This window comes from Phycodurus eques, chromosome 7 (genome assembly GCF_024500275.1).
Source record: "Phycodurus eques isolate BA_2022a chromosome 7, UOR_Pequ_1.1, whole genome shotgun sequence".
NCBI lineage: Eukaryota > Metazoa > Chordata > Actinopteri > Syngnathiformes > Syngnathidae > Phycodurus > Phycodurus eques.
Genome location: NC_084531.1, coordinates 18,707,652 through 18,726,101, shown reverse-complemented (window position 1 = coordinate 18,726,101; position 18,450 = coordinate 18,707,652). Strand labels below are relative to the sequence as shown.

The 18,450-nt window shown below is 41.4% G+C and overlaps 2 protein-coding genes across 6 annotated transcripts in view; one reads left to right on the top strand and one right to left on the bottom strand.

Moving 5' to 3' along the window:
- srpra (SRP receptor subunit alpha) overlaps positions 1 to 3,886 on the top strand; it is a 13,674-nt gene extending 9,788 nt beyond the window's left edge. For all 3 annotated transcript variants that reach the window (XM_061681200.1, XM_061681199.1, XM_061681198.1), the window contains 3 exons: positions 842 to 1,005; positions 1,688 to 1,786; positions 1,849 to 3,886. In XM_061681200.1, the coding sequence (XP_061537184.1) occupies positions 842 to 1,005; positions 1,688 to 1,786; positions 1,849 to 1,977 (392 nt within the window). In that variant the 3' untranslated portion in view covers positions 1,978 to 3,886. The remainder of the gene's footprint in view (positions 1 to 841; positions 1,006 to 1,687; positions 1,787 to 1,848) is intronic.
- fam118b (family with sequence similarity 118 member B) lies at positions 2,393 to 18,450 on the bottom strand. 3 transcript variants are annotated; one of them, XM_061681203.1, is made up of 7 exons: positions 17,522 to 17,960; positions 17,112 to 17,201; positions 13,648 to 13,900; positions 7,416 to 7,643; positions 6,578 to 6,706; positions 5,933 to 6,230; positions 2,393 to 3,961 (listed from the first exon to the last, which is right to left on the bottom strand). In XM_061681203.1, the coding sequence occupies exons 2-7, from the start codon at positions 17,192 to 17,194 to the stop codon at positions 3,954 to 3,956; spliced, it is 999 nt and encodes a 332-aa protein (XP_061537187.1). In that variant the 5' UTR covers positions 17,195 to 17,201; positions 17,522 to 17,960; the 3' UTR covers positions 2,393 to 3,953. The 3 variants fall into 3 exon arrangements, with proteins under 3 accessions (XP_061537187.1, XP_061537186.1, XP_061537185.1); XM_061681202.1 differs by lacking the exon at positions 17,522 to 17,960 and adding an exon at positions 18,391 to 18,450 and having other exon boundaries at positions 2,393 to 6,230; XM_061681201.1 differs by having other exon boundaries at positions 2,393 to 6,230.

Genomic DNA, 18,450 nt, shown 5'->3' with positions numbered 1-18,450 from the left:
GGGCAGCGTGGGATCAGTTCCCACTCAGTGACGGTGTGAATGTGAGTGCGAATGGTTGTCCGTGTCTATATGTGCCCTGCGACTGACTGGTGACCAGTTCAGGGTGTAGTCCGCCTTTCGCCCGAAGTCAGCTGGGATAGGCTGCAGTGCCCCGCGACCCTAACCAGGATAAGCGGTGTTGACAATGGATGGATGGATGGATGGATGGATGGTTCACGACCCTTGTCCTGTCTTTCCCTCACAGGGTGTAGCACTACTGCCCCCCACAACACTCATATCTAATGTCATTGTTCTAGGTATATAATGATTTACTTTCATCTTGTTCACAGCTGGTGCTTTGTTTTTTGTTGTCTTCTTTTCTCACTCCCCTCTAGAAACCTCATACCGATCGACGTCGATTCTCAATAAATAGCCATCAAAATACTAAGAAAGCACAGCGGCAGCTTAAAAGGTCCACTGTGACACATACAAATACATAAAAAAAAAAAAAAAGCAAACATTCCACTTAAAAATAGCCATCAAAATACTAAGAAACCACAGCGGCAGCTTAAAAAGTCCACTGTGACACATACAAAAAAAAAAAAAAAAAAAAAGCAAACATTCCACTTAAAAATAATGTAAGGTGAATTGTTCCACGCTTGAACTGTCATCATCATAAACTGTATAGTCACTGTTTTAACTCACATATTAACATCTTAACTGTGAGTTAGCTGCTTTAAAATAAATCCTTTGAACTTGCCTGACGGACACACAATAGGAAACAGGAAGGTTGTTTATCCAGCCTGTAATGAAAGTCAAATTGAAAACAATGCAACATTTACACTCTCATCTGTCCGTGCAGCTCGCAACCAGGCTTTCGACGTGGTGCTGGTGGACACTGCGGGGCGTATGCAGGACAACGCCCCCCTCATGACAGCGCTGGCTAAACTCATTGCTGTTAACATGCCTGACCTTGTGCTATTCGTCGGTGAGGCTCTGGTGGGCAACGAGGCAGTCGATCAATTGGTAAGCCCTAACCCAGTGCCCCCACCCTTGAGATGAATTTGAAACTATTTGAGGGAAGGAAGGAAAATTAATACAAAAGTGAAATTCAAAGCTTGAGTCTTCATGAAAAGGTGAGCACGGGGAAAACATTACTCCACACAGAAGGGCCTGAGATGAGATTCAAAACTGGGACCTATTGACTGTGAGGTAGAAGTGCTTACAAATACTCTACCGTCTTGAACTACAAATTGCGAAAACGTATTCAATTGCATTTTTGAAAATTAAGGCCTTAATTACCCTTAAAAATACAAACCATTCATAGGTCTGAAGATTGACACGCTTGTCTAATTATGTCCAACCAGGAAGAATATTAATGCAAGACAATATTATTCAATAAATGTTGCTATGTGCAATTGCAATCACTGTTTATGCAAAACGTAGTATTAAGTATTATAATATATTGAGCCCATATCGCCCACCCCTCATGTTCACATTTAGTGAATGATATATGTTAAATTAGACCACAGTGACTTTGAAACTTGAGATAACTTGCTTAAAATGGAAGCATTGTTCATTTTAAGCATCAATAGAGGGCAGTGTAGCACCGATGATCAACTCTCCTCATAAAGAAAACCCGTTGCTGCTGTTGTGGTGTAGAAAGGTGCCACGTGTCTATATTAACTTCTCAGTCTTGGCTCATCAGGTAAAGTTCAACCAGGCTCTGGCTGACCACTCTATGTCTGACAAACCTCGCCTCATCGATGCCATCGTGCTCACAAAGTTTGACACCATTGACGACAAGGTATGTTAAAATGCGCTTGACTGAATTCGAACATTTGACGCACCATGCTTTCTCCTTCACAGGTTGGCGCGGCTATCTCCATGACCTACATCACGGGCCAGCCAATAGTGTTCGTGGGCACCGGGCAGACGTACAACGACCTCCGCAGTCTCAACGCCCGCGCAGTGGTCAGCGCCCTGATGAAGGCTTAAGAAGGCTGCACGCTCTGATCTTTGTCGTCAGACATTATGAGGAAGCCAACGCTGCCCCCTGCTGAAAGCCTGTGCTTACTGTCCTCCTGTGCTACACTATATCTCGTGTCCTGTCTTTCTGCTCAGGACACTATTCTCCTAGCTTTAGGCCGGCGTGAAAGGACGACGGTGCATTTGAAAACCACACAACCAGAGGAGCCTCCCTTTTTCTTTGACACTCAATGATTTGGGCCAAATTGAGAAGTATCTCATCATTTGCATGAGTTTTGAATTATTGCTCCTAACTAATGGACCTTGGTTTACCCAGTAAGAACTAGTTTAACTACAAATATCTGGCATTCCAGTAAGAACTAGTTAACTACAAATATCTGGCATTTTGTCAGTCATTACCCCACCTAAATGAGGTCAGGTTGACAGCAGCTGCCTGTGCCTGTCCAATGCTTAGTGACCATAGTGCCTATTTGTCTCCTGTTGTCATGGTTGCCTCTCACATCAAGGACATATGGAACTACTGCTACTCAAGAGGAAAAGATGGAGTTGGAATTGGTTGACGGTCTTGAATTGGATTTAAATATACACATCTTAAAGTGAGCCATATGGCCCAACAGAGCATTTGATCTGGCCCACCATGCAGTTCAAACACCAAACACAACCTCAGACAAATCGTTATTAGAAGTGCCAAAACATTTATTGGATTGCTGTCACATTTCTTCCCCCATAAATGTACTATGGCCCCTGATAGGAAAGAGGTTCCCCAATTCTGCTGGAGCAAGTGTCTGTTCTAAGTTAAGCGGTACTGCACTGTGTTCCTCACCAGCCTAATTAATAATTAGATTTAATCAGAGAGAGACAGAAATACTTTTTGTAAATGAATGATTGACATGACCCGTTTCCCCCAGAATGGTTATTTGTGTTCCACTTTTTTTTTTTTTTCTTCATTCATAGGAGGAATGAACTCAAACATCTCCCCCCATAACGTGCAGTACTGCAATTAGAGAATCTAAGGTTATTTATGAGAATGTAAACATTTCTACATAAAGCTGTTGTACAAGGCCTGAATTGTGAAACTTCCTTTGTGGTTTGTCATCAGACTGACCAACAAAACGTATGGGATACCAAAAGCTTTATTTTGAAAATAGTACTTATAAATACTATATTACAAACATGAGTACTTACAATACAAAAGACAAAGAACATTTCTGCACAGGAGTGGCAAGTTGCTACTTGCAGGACAATGCCTTGCAAAAAAAAAAAAAAAGCTATTGTCATGACATATTCATGCTAGTCCTGCATGCAGTACAGTGTAAATGAGTAGTTACCCTGTTTTTGTGTTGAGTGAGGAAGACCCCAACCTCATTGAATGTATGGACCCCATCACATCTGCTCTGCACACAGAGAGCAGGTGTAACGTGAAAATGTGCTTACCATACAAGCCAATGTGACGACTCATGGCCATCACACAGTGAGTCACATCCATCATGAATAGTTTATCATCAACAGTATGTTGTACTTCTACCGGGGTGTCCCGAACTTCAATTTCGCTTCCCTTTTAAATAACCACATAAAGAAAATGACAGACACAGGCCACAATGATCAGGCAGTCAGCTATTGCAGTACACTAATTCCTTGTGGGAGCACAATGCAAAATAAAAATATTGCATTGTGGAAAAAAACATGGGGAATTTAAGTGCATGTTAAAAACAGCGTCAACAATATTGAAGCCTTCCATGAACACTATCATATCATGCAAAGTCAGCTGAAATTACTGGAACATCAGCAGTTCTTTTGACTCCGAAGGAGCAAACGGACTTTTGACTTCCTAGCCCGGCGAACATGAAGGAAGAGAACAGTCTCGTTTCCTGCAGTGAAAGTCTGGTATGTGGCCACAGCTTGATGTCAGCGAGAAGAAGCATTGAGTCCTAACCTTGGAGGTATTTCTGAGTGTTAAAGCCGTTCCGCTGCCCCCACCCCCCATTTTAAAACCCTGGAAATACAGATAGAAAGGTTGTACAGTAAACAAATGTAGGCACATGAAGTCATCAATCAAAGCTAACGAGTACAGTGTAACCTCCATAGTTACGATATTTGGAGAAAAATATAACAATCAAAAACACCATGCATGACGCCATGCAATAAAATATGCAAATGTCTTCAGCTCAGTGAGTATTTTAAGGTTGAACTCAGAAGTGTGTTTTGCTTTGGCTTTTTTTTGTAATGACAAAAGTGTAATGACTAACAACATCCCATCTCTGGTAGGCGTTTTCAAAAAGTGAATAGTTTGAAAGTATTTTAATTTGCAGTTTTGCCATGTTGACTGCTTGAGCCTGGAATTAATTCACTTTCCATGATTTTCTGTGAAGAAGTGTGTTGAAATCAGAACAGTTAGGAAGTCAATCAGCGTTATGGATCAAATTGTGCCCGACTGGCGGTTACACTGTATGTAGAAAATACTCATTGGACATGCATGTTTGGATCATATGCTGGATTTACACTGCATGGTTCAAGTGACACAATTCAGATGTTTTTTTTTGCTTTTTTTATTTATTTATTTTTTTGCTCTCAAATGTCCCAATTAACAGGAAAAAAAAACATGGAATCAGATTTTAAACCGAAAAAAACCCGATACAAATCTGAACAGTATGATATATGTGCCAATGCGAGTCCGGTATATACAGATGTACCCCATCAATGAGAGTCTGACGTCATCGAAATACACTGATTGGTTATGTATACATGTTCACATCTGCCCAAACAACACGAATAAACAAAAAACATCCACTGTGAATTAAACAACAGCAAAATCATACACATTTAAATGTGCTACCTAAGAGGTGTGTCAATCACAAAATAAGCAAACTAATTTCCAGGACAGCCAGTGTAGTAATTTGGCAGTTACCCTAAAATCTGATTACAAAAAAGGTTGAAGCAAAATCTAGACCTCGACGCTATGCAGGGATCATTTTTATACATGTACTAATGTTACTGCAGTCACATGCACCAACCATTTCATGGAGAAATAAGCCAACTCTCTCTCACAGAGGCTAGAACCTGCCTTTCAAAGCCATACACACCCAAAGACATACACACTACAGTAGATGTCTCTGGTGACCCCAATTAGCCTAAATTAATACCTGCACCTGACAAACCATTTCCAAAAAATGATGGTCTTCTGGCCAGTTATCAAGTCTGCAGTCTTCCCCATATTGAACCCAACTGAGACAATTGAAACAAACAAACAATTAAATGACACCTGGCGAAACCTGTGCAGGTGCTTTGAGAGTTCAGTAGATGATTAGTGTGTGACACTCAGTTTAAAACATTTATCTGGGCTGATTTCTTCACAGAATTAAATTTTTTTGAATTCCTGATTTTGTTTAGGAGCTGGAAATACGGTACATTCTTGAAATTGTTTAAATTGTGGCATCCAAAATCTATAATGTATGAAAGTTTAACTTTTTGAATGGAATTATGGAAAGAAATCTACTTTTCCATGATATAAATTTTTTTTTGGAAAGGGTCTGTACATGCACAAGTATCCATACAATACTCTCTGCTAAAAATATCGCGATAGCCGCAGCCCTAGTTTCATGTCTTCTGTCATGTGGGATCTGTCACTTGAAATGTACATTAAAAAACAAGAGAATCAAATCAAAATCTGATATAGACATAACATTGGAATTGAACACTTGGACCTGCAGGGTAAATCCAGCCTAAGAGGTGTGTCTTCTATCAGCAACATTATGCCTTAAACCAAACACCCAACACACTCTGGAATATACCAAATTTCAATACCAAGAGTGAATTTTAGTCTGCATAGTCAAAACACCTGGTAGAACTTATATTTGGCTGATGGAATGATAGTGTAGTTACTGCCTTTGCCCTAAATCAAATGAAATGTAACGTAAACCTTTAAGAATTTCTGTCCATCAAACCACATATGAACACTGTACCTTACCCCAGTCATTGGTTGAAACATCTCGAAAGCAGATCTCGTTGGCCAGCCGCTCCAAGTACTCGGGCAGGTCCGAGTATTCGTCCCCGTACGAAATGACCTTGATGCCTTTGTCGAGCATGTTGTCGCGTAGCTTCTTGAACTCCCCCACGTCCTCGCGCCGCACAAGCATGAAGTGCTCCAGGTCGGACTTGTGTTTGACAGCCTCCAAGAACAACGCCTGAAAGGTTGTGTCGTCAACGGTGCGACCGCAGCCCAGGAAAACAAATGATTTGGTCTCGTACAGCTTCTGGATCTCACGCTGTGGAACCCGGTGATAATATGCATTACTGGTCTCTACAGTCATTTCCTATGTAGCACTATCCTATCTATCTCAGTGATTCCACAACACAGTGTGCCGTGAGAGGAACATAAACACCTCAAACATTGTTTTGTCATCGAGAGCCATTATTAAACCAGCATGTCAGCTTCAAAATGTGTACATAATTTACATATTCAATTGATAGCTAAGTTGTGTTTATGTCTCATCCAATATTCTTCAAGTTAAATATGAGATTTACCCAATATAGATTATTATTAGTAAGATAAAATTGGCATTGAAAAATTGTGTACACCTTCCACCTAATAGATGGGTATTCTAACACTCACCATAACCTCTGTGTTCCTCAATACATTCTGGTAGCCAGCGGGGTGCAGCACAATACCACACGGGTTGGTGTAAACACCATGGATGTGTAAAACGCTTAACCTTCGCTTCTCTTGAGCCCACTCCAACACCTACACACACACACACACACACACACACATGGAAGAACACACACTTTATACAGCCCACTGCACACCATCCTGTTCTGACTGGGTAGGGAGGGAGTAGCAGTAAGAGGATGTTAAAGCCCTGATGGAGACGTGACATAAATACCACGACTGAGAGGCACAATAATAGGTCTCTACCAGCAAAGTATTTTCATTTGAAACTTCAATCTGCATTGTTAGCATGGTGTTATAATTAGGGGACATTTATTTCAAATGTCGAGAGCACTGGTAAGAAATAATAGTATAATTTGTTGAGCATTGTGTGCTTCCTTTTAACCCAAAAGCAAGTAGTGTCCGATATGTAAAAGTAGACTCAACCGTCCCCCACCTGTTGCAAACAGAAGGCTATTTCAGCTGTGATCATTATCTATTGGGCTAATATTGACCTTTGAGGAACTTCACTAAAAGGCTGTCATGGTGACTAAAAGGAGCAAATACGGGGTAAGGTCATGTTTCAGTTGGTTTGGAATTTACAAATTAGAAATTACATTGCTTTAGTATTGCAAGAATTGTTTTTTTTTTGTAATTCTGTCCTGGTCAGGCCTAATAATAAAGCTTTTGCTCACGTGCATGCTCCAGTGACCCTTGCCCTCCTTTGAAATTGCTGACTAGCTTCAAACTAGGCTAAACAGCTCAATCAATACCTCAGTGCAATGTAAACAGAAAGCTGTACCTTTTTCTCGTCCGTCAGATCCAAAGACTCCAGCTTGGTGCCTTGGTGAGCCGCGTAGATCTCCAACAGGTTATCGAAGTTGGTGGTGAGGACCAGCGCGCCGCTCTCCATTAACTGCAGCACGGAGCGCAGTAGATGTTTCCCGGCGTGTTCCATCTTGCATTCCAAATCATCGAACACCTCATACAGGCAGTCCTTGAAGAATGTGGAACGCACATTGCCTGTTCTCTGGAAACAATACAAAGACACATTGTTCAAATTTGTGGTTACACACTGCAACAAGAAACAGCAGCCTCTCGGCAAAAAGCGTTTTCTGATAAATAGAAATTAAATAAAGTGCAATCTCCAAAGCCTTTGGAGTCTGATCAAAATTTCCAAGGATCATATCAAATACCATACATATCTTGGACATTGAACTATCATAATAGCAATCTGACAAGTGGCTGCCATCTTTGTGGAATTTAAAAAAATAATAATGAACACTTCAAAGGCTGTGAAAATGTGAAGTTAGAAACGACTTTGTGAAGTTACCTTGTTACATGTGTAATGAAATGATTTAGTGACTGGGAGTGTAGTGGTACATACTGCTGCCTTGCACGCAGACGCCGCGGTTCAGTTCTCAGTCAGCACCAATACCGAGCCATTGCTGGTCCCCAGCACGAATAAAAATGTGTCGGTTGTGTCAGGTATGACAGCTGGGGTAAAAACTGTGCCAAACAAATCAGGTAAGTGCCTTGCTGTGGCGACCCCAGACAGGGAAAAGCTGGAAGACACTTCTTTAGTTATTGAATACTTTAAATTGTTCGAAGGTGTGAAAGTGAGCGTGAATGGTCTTTTGTATTTATGTGCAATGCATTTTGCCCAAAGTCAGCTGGGATAGGTTCCTACTCGTGACCCTAATGAGGACAAAAAAGGATGGATTGATGTTCTTTGACAGTTAACAATATTAAAATGATCTTTAAAACCTCCTGTTAATACTGGTAAGTTTGCCATTCTAGCAATTCTATCATGATACAAACATGGAGCTCTCCTAAAAATAGTCCTTGTAAAGGATTAACCTTGAGTTCAGGGTGTGACTTATCGCATCATGTGACCTAAATCAAGGCTGCAACAAGTGGCTCAAAATTAATTTACAATGCGTTTGTCTACACAGGTTTGAGCCAGGGCATAATAACCCCAAAATGATTTCAAGCCCCTTTTGGAATTGCTCCACCTTTTTGTCTGTGTTGCCGTTCCATTCGACGACAGTCACAACACTAACACGGAATGGGGACGGGACAAAGTCTGCACATGAATTTTCCGTGGTAAGAGAGGCGGGACTGCATCTGAGTGTAAGGGAATGTCGAAAAGACGGGGCCAGGGTGTGAACACCTGAACAACACCTTGTGTTGAAAGTAATTGTCACTGTGGTCAGGAATCTAATTATAAGATTAGGGGATGCCATGTCTCTGACTACATGTAGTAACTCTGGATAGCAGCTAGTGTGCTAAAGTATAGTGAACCTTTGTGCTGAGCTGTAGTGACCAAGGTGATCTGGGCAGAGAGAAATGCTCAACTCTGGGAGACGGACTTGCCGCGATTACCGCACTAATGGACTTAACGGCTTGATTCCGTTCCACAGGAAGAAACCCATTATCCACACCTAGTGTCTATGGCAGCCAAGCGATCACTGTGTCCTCAGGCCATCTGAGGATTTAAGCAAACACCAAATAAAGGGCAAGTAAACAGGTCTGCTTCTTATACCAACAGAAAACTAACCGGTTTCACTAGGACCTGCTTTGTACTCAGTGCACAGTTCTGACAAGAAATTAATGTAGGAGAGACAATGTCTTTGCATACTTCCCCTAAGAGTTGGGAAATTCCAGTGATGGTGACCAAAAAAAACAACAACAACAAAAAAAAAAAAAAAAAAAAAACCTTGATCTTTTTTTCCAGACTGATAAATAATTTGGCTCAATACAAAAAAATAAAGCTCCTCTAATTTAACAGCGGTTCAAAGTTAGTGAGACTGGTAGGATGATACTGTACGCTATACATGCATGATACTCAATAGTTGGGATGATCAAAGAATTCGCACGTGGGAATGGCTGATTATTTCTTGCCTGAAATTTGCAAATACTGTAAACTCAGACATATTCTAATGAGTCTCGTTTTAACCACAGCAAAACGTCAAGAATGTCTGTCCTTTAAATTACCTTCATTATCTGAAATTGTTTTCGCAGACAACTGTGTGTAAATCCAATGTAGAAGTCGGTCAAACTGCCCGGCGTTTGTAGATTTTACATGATATTAGCATTCTTACATAGATGTTTCTAAATCCAAATCAACATCATGATGAAATTGCGAGAGACGTAGAGTAAATTTTTTGGAAAGTTTCCGAACAAACTTTTTCAAAACAATTCCTGTTGACAGAGACGGGTAATTTGGCCGTTTACAATGAACACCGCATCTATCCACACCAAAAAAACTTTTGAATATTTTTTTTAATATTAATTATATATATATATATATATATATATATATATATATATATATATATACACATACATACACACACACAGGTCTGCACCACAGGGGCGTGAAATGAACATTGCAAATAAAGCCATAAATTGTTGTTTGCTCCCTTTGTGACAGCAGGCTGAGGGACTGACACAAAGCGAGTTCTCTCAGTGTCAAAAGTGCGATGAGACATGACTAACACAGGAGGCAAACGCGATCAGGACCCCCCATCTGCCACCGAATCCGCCAGTGCAGACTGGACCAATAGGTAGAAAAAAAAAAAGTGACATGGGTGCAAGTGTGACTTTTATCTATTTTTGTAATGTTGTAATTAGGTCAAGAGTAGCATGTAACCTCTAAAATTGAGTGCCACTGAAGTTGTCATTTATTTATATTATTTTTAAATCGAGTTGCAATAGCAGTTTTTTTGGCTTTGTGTGTGTCATTTTTCAATGCCACACCTACAATTAGGAAACAGAAGTAATGTCTGTGAAAAACACTGCTCTCAAATCACATAAAAATTTGGCAGGTCAAACCAACTCATTACGTGTAAAATCATGCAAGCATGAATATCACACGGATTAAGTGTGTGTGTGTGTGTCTGTGTGCGTGTTTTTGCAATGCCACCACAGTAGGGAAACAACGATGAAAAGAGAAGATGAAGACCACAAAACTGGAAATGGAGCTTATTGTAACAAATTGCCGATGCATCTCTTTCCTGGCTGCTCAGTACAATATGGTTATGTTAACAATAATTTGTATAATAAGTGACAAAAAACAACAGAATCTAAAGTAGGAAAAGAAAGCCTCTCCCCGCAATCTAGGACCACAGTGCCGTTTTCGCAAATTAGCATCGCAGTTGGTCTTTCCAAACTTCTCTGTCCATGTTGCTCAATACAATATGGTTAAAAGTCAACAAAAAGGTGACCAAATCACAGAGCTTCCAATGATATGAAAATGAAGCTCAGACAACCTCTGCAGTGCAGGTGTAAAGCAGATGACAAGTGTAGGAATGTAACTGGTAATTTGTGATTTGAGGAGTATTTTTTCTTCCCCGGTGACACGGAAATGTAATAAATGTATTTTAAAGGTAAGCGGGCTTTCACTTAAATATCGCTTTTCTACCTTCGAGGTACTCAAAAGTGCTTCAACACAGTCTTGTCATTCAGCTACTGGTGACACAGCATTTGGAGCTACTAGGGTTTCAGTATCTTGCTCAAGGACACTTCGATATGGTCACAAGGGTTGGACCCACAACCTTCAGGTTGCGAGCCAACTACTCTACCACCTGAGTCATACCTCCCCCCAGTGTGTTCACGGCTTGATAAGAAGACACAGGTTCACCATTCATGTTGCATAACTGGAATGTGTTTGTTTACAAACAATCATTGTTGGTCAACGCGATTGAACAGAATACAGGCCTCATGTCTGTAATTCTCACTGAACTTTTAAAGTGGGAAGTTACACGTACAAGTGAAAGAAGTTCCTCAAACCGTAACAAAGGTTAATTGTGAGGTGACTGCACTGTTCGCCAGAATACGTTGAGTGACCTTTATTACATGATGATCATATTTCCACATGGTGTAGACTTGATAATTAAAAATAGAATATTTTGCTATTTTATCTATTCAAGCTATAGGGGAGCAGTGAACCATCAACACTGTGTATAATGTGGAATGGTTGCTGCTGACCTCAACTCGAGACGTTGTGAGCCGATGGGCTGAATACTTCAAAGACCTCAATTCCATCGACACAATTTCCTATGAGGAAGCAAAGTCTGTGGACTGTGGTGGGTACTCATATCGCTGCGGTTGAGGTCCCTGAGAAGCTCCTCGGTGGCAGGGCCCCAGGGGTGGATGAGATCCACCCGGTGTTCCTAAAGGCTCAGGATGTTGTGGGGCTGTCCTGGTTGATGCGCCTCTGCAACATCGTGTGGACATCAGGGACAGTGCCTCTGGATTGGCAGACAAGGGTGGTGGTACACCCCCCCCTCCCTTTTTTTTAAGAAGGGGTTCCAAGTGGGGGAGCACACCGCAGGTGTTCTGGATAGGAGTGTCCGGCAGAAGTGGACTCTCAGATTCAGGATGACCAGTGTGGCTTTTGTCCTGGCCGTGGAACAATGGACAGCACTACACCATCAGCAAGGTCCTCGAGGGTGAATGGTAGTTCGCTCAAACAGTCTACATGTGCTTTGTGGACTTGGAGAATGCATTCGATCCTGTGGAGAGTGCTCCAGCAGTATGGGGTACCGGACCCCTTAATATGGGCTGTTTGGTCCCTGTACGACTGGTGTCAAGAGTTTGGTCCGTATTGCCGGAAGTAAGTCAAATTTGTTTTCAGTCAGGGTTGGACTCCGCCAAGGCTGCCCTTTGTCACTGATTCTGTTCATAACCTTCATGGACAGAATTCAAGGCGCAGGTGACCTCAGCCTTACGTCTCTACGTTTTTCTCAGATGATGTGGTTCTGCTGGCTTCAACAAGCCATGATTTTCAACTCTGGCTAGAGCGGTTCACAGCAGAGCGTGAAGCAGTTGGGATAAAAATCAGCACCTCAGAAGCTGAGTCCATGGTCCTCAGTCGGAAAAGGGGGGAGTGCCCTCTCCGAGTCAAGGAGAAGATCCTGCCCCGAGTGGAGGAATTCGGGTATATCGGGATTTTGTTCGAGACCGAGGGAAGAATGCAGCGGGAGATCGACAGGCAGACTGGTGCAGTGTCTGCAGCGATGCGGATTCTGTATTGTTCCGTCGTGGCAAGGAAGGAGCAGAGCCAAAAGGCAAATCTACGTTCCTACCCTCACCTATGAGCTCCAGATTGCTTCGGACACATTGCCACAAAACTGACGTTGATTGACTTCTCCTCAAAATAGCCTCATCTTCGGATAACTCTAAGTCGTGGCTGACATCTATTTTGCTGTCCTCAGCGACGCATTTAGTTCACTGTTTGGTCATCATGTTTACTTTTACAACTTGCAAATGAAAGTGGAGCAGGAAAATGACAACTGTTTGGTTGTTGTCAAACACATTTCCATCATGTTTGACTAAGTAAATATGCTCACAGCTGATCACCGTGATCGACGTGAAATTTGTTGCACAATTACCCAGCCCTCTACTAAAATAAAGGGAAATAGGTCTAATCGTCCTCTGAATGTTCGCCACGTCAGGGTTAATGATGAGTACACAATTTTATTTTATTTTTTACACTTGCTATGCGTTTCAGGCTCAAACCTTTACTAGTTGTATTGACGATGTTTTAAGCAGTATTTAAATGTTGCTACCTTCCATAAATGTAAGCATCTAAGAACTGCATAATAAAACCAAGATAAAATAAAACTACTCACCTTTGGACCAAAAAAAAAAAGTACTGAACAGCCAGACCCTTTTTTAAGTCGCAGTAACTTTCATTTCCGGTTCAATAGATTTCATTACAATATTTCTATTTGCAATGATTGGCACAACAGAAAAAGAAAAATACTCTTGTTGTACACTTTTTAGATGCTCACTGTGTATCAAACATGATAATGGTTTGAAGTTTAGATTTTGGTTGAAGCACAAATTGTTCTGCGTTTTGGGCATTTTTCTGATCAGCTGCATCTATTTCTTCAACATTTGTGTTTGCATGTTCATAAAATAAATGAGTCAGAGAACAGACTAATAGTGATCTGGAAGTTATGACACTGCAGTGTAGAAAGCGGAAGCAAACAAAGAATTACAACCAAAAAAAAATTCCATCTTACCGGGGAAAGTTTCTGAATTAGGTCATGAGCCACATGCACCAAATTTTTATCTTCCTGCATGTGCTTTTGGAAACGCCGGCTCTCTTCCTCTTCTAGTAAGTCAAAGTCATTGGCAGCGTCTAGCAAGGCCTGGATAAGGCCTTTCCAGGAGCGCAGAGCAGGAACCTGTGGGGCCACGGCGGAGCTTATCCCAGTGCCGATCACTAAGACAAGCTCAGGGGCATGCTTTGTCTTCAGGCTGGGCAGCAGTTTCCTTTTGGATAGACAGATATTATGCATTTCATGAAACAAGGCATGCCAAAATCACACGTGACTATGTCCTGGTTTGTGAAAAATGCATTACAAATAGTAATGGAATTATAGTAACTAACTACAGAATTTTGTTGTAATGCATGACATACTAATTCCATATTATACATGTTACAATTTCAGTAAAGTGAGTTATATTGCCTTTACCATATGTTAACCAAGCATCTATTCTCTGTACACTTCCCTCTCAATCATCTGTGATTCCACGATTCCATTCATTAAGGATGAGTCAAATCTTAAAAGATTTCTTTTTTTTTTATCTGTGACAGACCCCACACATAAAGTGAAAAAAGAAAGCTGACATTTAACAGTTTTGGTCATATCATGTAGTGTGCTCCAATAATTGCAACACACAAAGATTCTGTTCCCCCACCGGTCTGGAAAAAAGTCCACAGACTCAGAAATTTCACGGTGATCTCACAAAAACAAAGATGGGCAGACACTTCCGGGTATACTCCTTTGTCACCGGAGTGTTTCCAAAGGTTGCCTGAAGCGGGATCCTTGTAAAATGGCAATGACGTCTCAAAAAGACTGGCTTTGGAAAATATTACTGCCGTCTGGGGAACCCACTTGTATACAAAAAAAAAAAATTACATCAGGTAAGACACATTTGTTTTCATTATAGCTGCTGTGTTGTTCCTCAATCAGGGCACTTCTTTGATTGGCTACACTCCATTTCACATCACAATTCACGGTGTCATGACTCGGGAGATCTCTCCCACACACGTCCACTCCAGAGGTATGTAGAGTAGCCAAATATTGTACTCAAGTAAGAGTAGTTACTTGACAATAATGTGACTCAAGTAAAATTAAAAAGTAGTCCTTCAAAAAATTACTCAAGAGCAAAAAGTACACAGTGAAATAATTAATCACATAACTGAGTAAATAGTGAGTAACTTCAGATTTTTTTTTTTTTAACCACAGCATGATCTCCTTCTTTTCCTTCCGGCTTGTCCCGTTAGGATTCGCCACAACATGTCATCCTTTTCCATTTAAGCATTCGTCAGAGCGTGTCATCCTCCTCTTTAACACCAACTGCCCTCATGTCTTCCCTCATTACATCCATCAACCTTCTCTTTGGTCTTCCTCTAGCTCTCTTGCCTGGCAGCTCCATCCTCATCACCCTTCGACAAATACACTCACTATCTATCAATTTTTTAACCACAGCATGAACATCAATAATAAAAAAAAAAAATTATAAAATGTAAATGTGCAAATTCTGATGTTGCGCTGAGTGTGTTTGCGTGTGTGTGTGTGTGCAATTTACTGCACGGTGTTTTCTAAAGTTATAAGTGAGCTGAAATATCCCCGTTTGGGTAATATCCACAGGGCCAGACACATCCTACAATATATGAAAGCTGTTGTTTTTGTTTGTCTAAATGTAAACAAAAGTAGCTCGCCGTTGCCTTCATGGTAACGACGACCTTCCCAACATGGGCGCCACATACGCACGACAATCAGCCGGGCTGGCATATCTAGTGTTAATAGCTATGCCCGGGAAGCCCAATAGAAGACGTGTGAGGTAATGTGACTTTCTTGTGTCGTTTGATTGGTGAACTAGCCTTAAACGTCGCTAGCGCTTAAACTGGATTGGTGCAAACAACGCCCAATGCAGAAGTCGAAGTCGTAGCCCCGGGCTCTAAATAGTTGATAAATAAGCAATAATTGATAAATAAAAGTAGAGAGGGACATTTAGATCATTGTAACGGAGTAAAAGTACCGTTAATTCTTAACAGCAGAAGCGGTAGAAGTGTTTTTTGTGGTCTCGTCAACTCCTGTGACAGCGGGAACCTCAGGCCAATGCGCTCCCATATTAGTCCGCCGCGTAGTAATATTCACAATTACATCTGTGTGTGGATGGTGGATGTGTGGAATGGATCTAGCTGCCATGTGTTCAATGAGTACGCAACAGCCTATGACGTCATCGACGGAGATGGCGACCCCCGGCGAAAAACTCATCGGATCTATATGATTCACGTAAATGGCCTATTTTGAGTTGAAAACGTCAAATTTCGCCAAAAGGCGACTGATTTGCATGTATGTATTTACCGAACATGCACACTTCGGCAATGTGGGAGGAAGCCGGAGTACCTGGAGAGCACAGGGGAACACGTTCACCCCAAAAGAGAGATTCTGAGAATCGAACCCGAATGGTTTGAATGGTGAAGCAGCCGTGTGTTACAACTCTCGCCTCTTCACACACACTGAACGAAAACCGAATCTCTTTGTAGAAGTGCTGGTTGATCATCTGGGGCAAACTTGCAGTTTTGGGTTTGGAATATTTCTATTGCGACACCGGCCCTAGAACTATTCTGACACACCTCGTAGACTTAAGACAAGACTATAGATCGGTGAGGCAGTCGCTGGGGTTCAACCGAGGACTCGACACACACCGTGTGCGCGTGCGTTCGTGTATCCTTTTTTAGACTGCATTTTGAATGCCGTGTTTATGCCATTCAAAACGCAATGCTGTGTCAAGGTGGGCGTTAACCATTATGGCGCTGCTCCTCGAGCTGAAATGTTTTTTTTTTTTTTTTTTTTCTTAACTATTTTTATTTAACCACATTTCAGTGATACACTTGAGTTAAGTAGCATTGCTGTGGTGTCACACAGCGCATCCAATAATAATAAAAAAAGAGCTCCCAAAAAATGTACTCTTATCTACGAACCCTTTTCGAGGATTGTAGAAATAAGAAACATGTTTTGTTGTGAATTTTCACATCGAAGTCCATTCCTCTGCCAAGAGAGTGGCACTTACCAAGGGAAATGGCAAGAGCAAAATTCACATTCACTTACAGTAAATTTTCATTGAATTGAATTTTTGTTTTTTTGTGTGTGCATTTCAGGTTATGTTGGTTTTGTTCTTTTAACAATGATTTTGTGTGCAACTGGTTCATTTTGTGCGTGACCTGGATGACTGAGAATCTATACAGACAATAAAATATATACTTTTGAATTAGAAATAAATGTTTTATTTTTCAAATTAGGAAGGGTTCTCCTGATGTGAACTCCAGATGAAAGTGGCGGGGTTCCGTACCTCCAACAAGGTTAAGAACCACTGCTGTAGATATATTGTTTACTTTTTAATGACAAACTGTTGACGAATGAGTGCTTTTGAGACACGAGCGTTAAGCACCATCATCACATGTGCTTACCTGGGCTTCTTTCCATTTGAATCTGCATCCTGTGAGTCAGCTGCAGTTCGTTTCTCAGTTTTCACCGCTACAACAGAGGCCATTCAGCACCTGGAGCCATAACAACAGTCCGTGTCACACCAAACAATGAACACATGTAACTTTTCACTCACACGCCAATTGGCTTAGAATTGAAACAGTAAACGAAACGATGTACAGTCCAGAATACGTTTCTGAGTCATGATCCAAACGGGAAGTACGTTTTGTTTTAGCAGCGCATCTTTCATAATAAGCATTTGCTTTTGCGAGCCCAAGGACAAACGCATGTTGCCTCGCGCGCTTTGAGCCACCCAAAGTCAAAAGATAGCGTATATAAAAAAATAAAATAAAAATAATAATAATAATCTCTCACCGGCATGGAAATGACTCACCTTTATCCACGAGGGAGTAGGCGCCCAACGTTTAAAATTCTGCTCACGGAGTACCGTCTGATTCCAGCTCAACGAGTAACACTGTACACGTATACTGCTTACAATCTCGTCGTTTTTTTTGTTTTTTTCTTTTAATGGAAAAAGTCCACGTCAAGTATTTGTAACGAAACCCGACTTTCAAAATGACAAGCTAACTTGACTTTGATTTGACAAGTTGTTCCGACTGTCTTTCCAACCTTGTTAAAAAATAAAAAATAAAGTAAAACCCACAGGAACTCGGGTTAACTCGTCATGCAGAATGTGACGGGAGCCTTGGCAAATGGCAAACAAACGTTCTGAGCTCAAATTTGAACAACGCGGAGGCTTCACTTTGGCCACTGTTTAAGTTTTGTGTGCTGCTGTTGCGTGAGAGCCGAGAGCCGACAGGGGCGGTTGAAGTCACCGCCTGCTGCCAAGTGTAGACGCCTTCACGTGCCGCTCGGATAACACAGTGTCTACTTTTCGGTCAAGAAACAAGTCGTTCAAAACACCGCTTCCGTTAAGATACATTCTGTCTTATAAATCCATATTCCATATTTCGCGGGTGTGCCGGAGCCTATCCCAGCTATCTTCGGGCGAGTGGCGAGGTACAATGTACAATGTACCTGTAGATGCCAGGCCACACGCCACATTGCTACCCTGAACTGGTCACAGAAACAAACATTCACACTTACGGGCAATTCAGTCTTCAATTAACCTACCATGCATGTTTTTGTTAACTCGAATTGCATAATGGCATGATGACGCCTCCGGACAAATTGGAGTTTTGTAACGTTTCCACCTACACAATCGATCTAACAACGTCAACATATTTTGATGTCGTGTTTTACCTGAACGTGTATTCCATTTTCCAAACTTGAGCTTTGAAAGCAACGCGACACACACATCCA

Bases quoted from the DNA above. Each gene is read 5' to 3' on its own strand.
- fam118b (XM_061681202.1), bottom strand. From the start codon at position 17,194: ATGGCCTCTGTTGTAGCGGTGAAAACTGAGAAACGAACTGCAGCTGAC. The intron at 6,707-7,415 runs GTACAGCTTTCT...GTGTGTGTGTAG, and splicing joins ATCTGACGGACGAGAAAAAG to GTGTTGGAGTGGGCTCAAGA. The intron at 6,231-6,577 runs GTGAGTGTTAGA...CGGGTTCCACAG, and splicing joins TGAGGAACACAGAGGTTATG to CGTGAGATCCAGAAGCTGTA.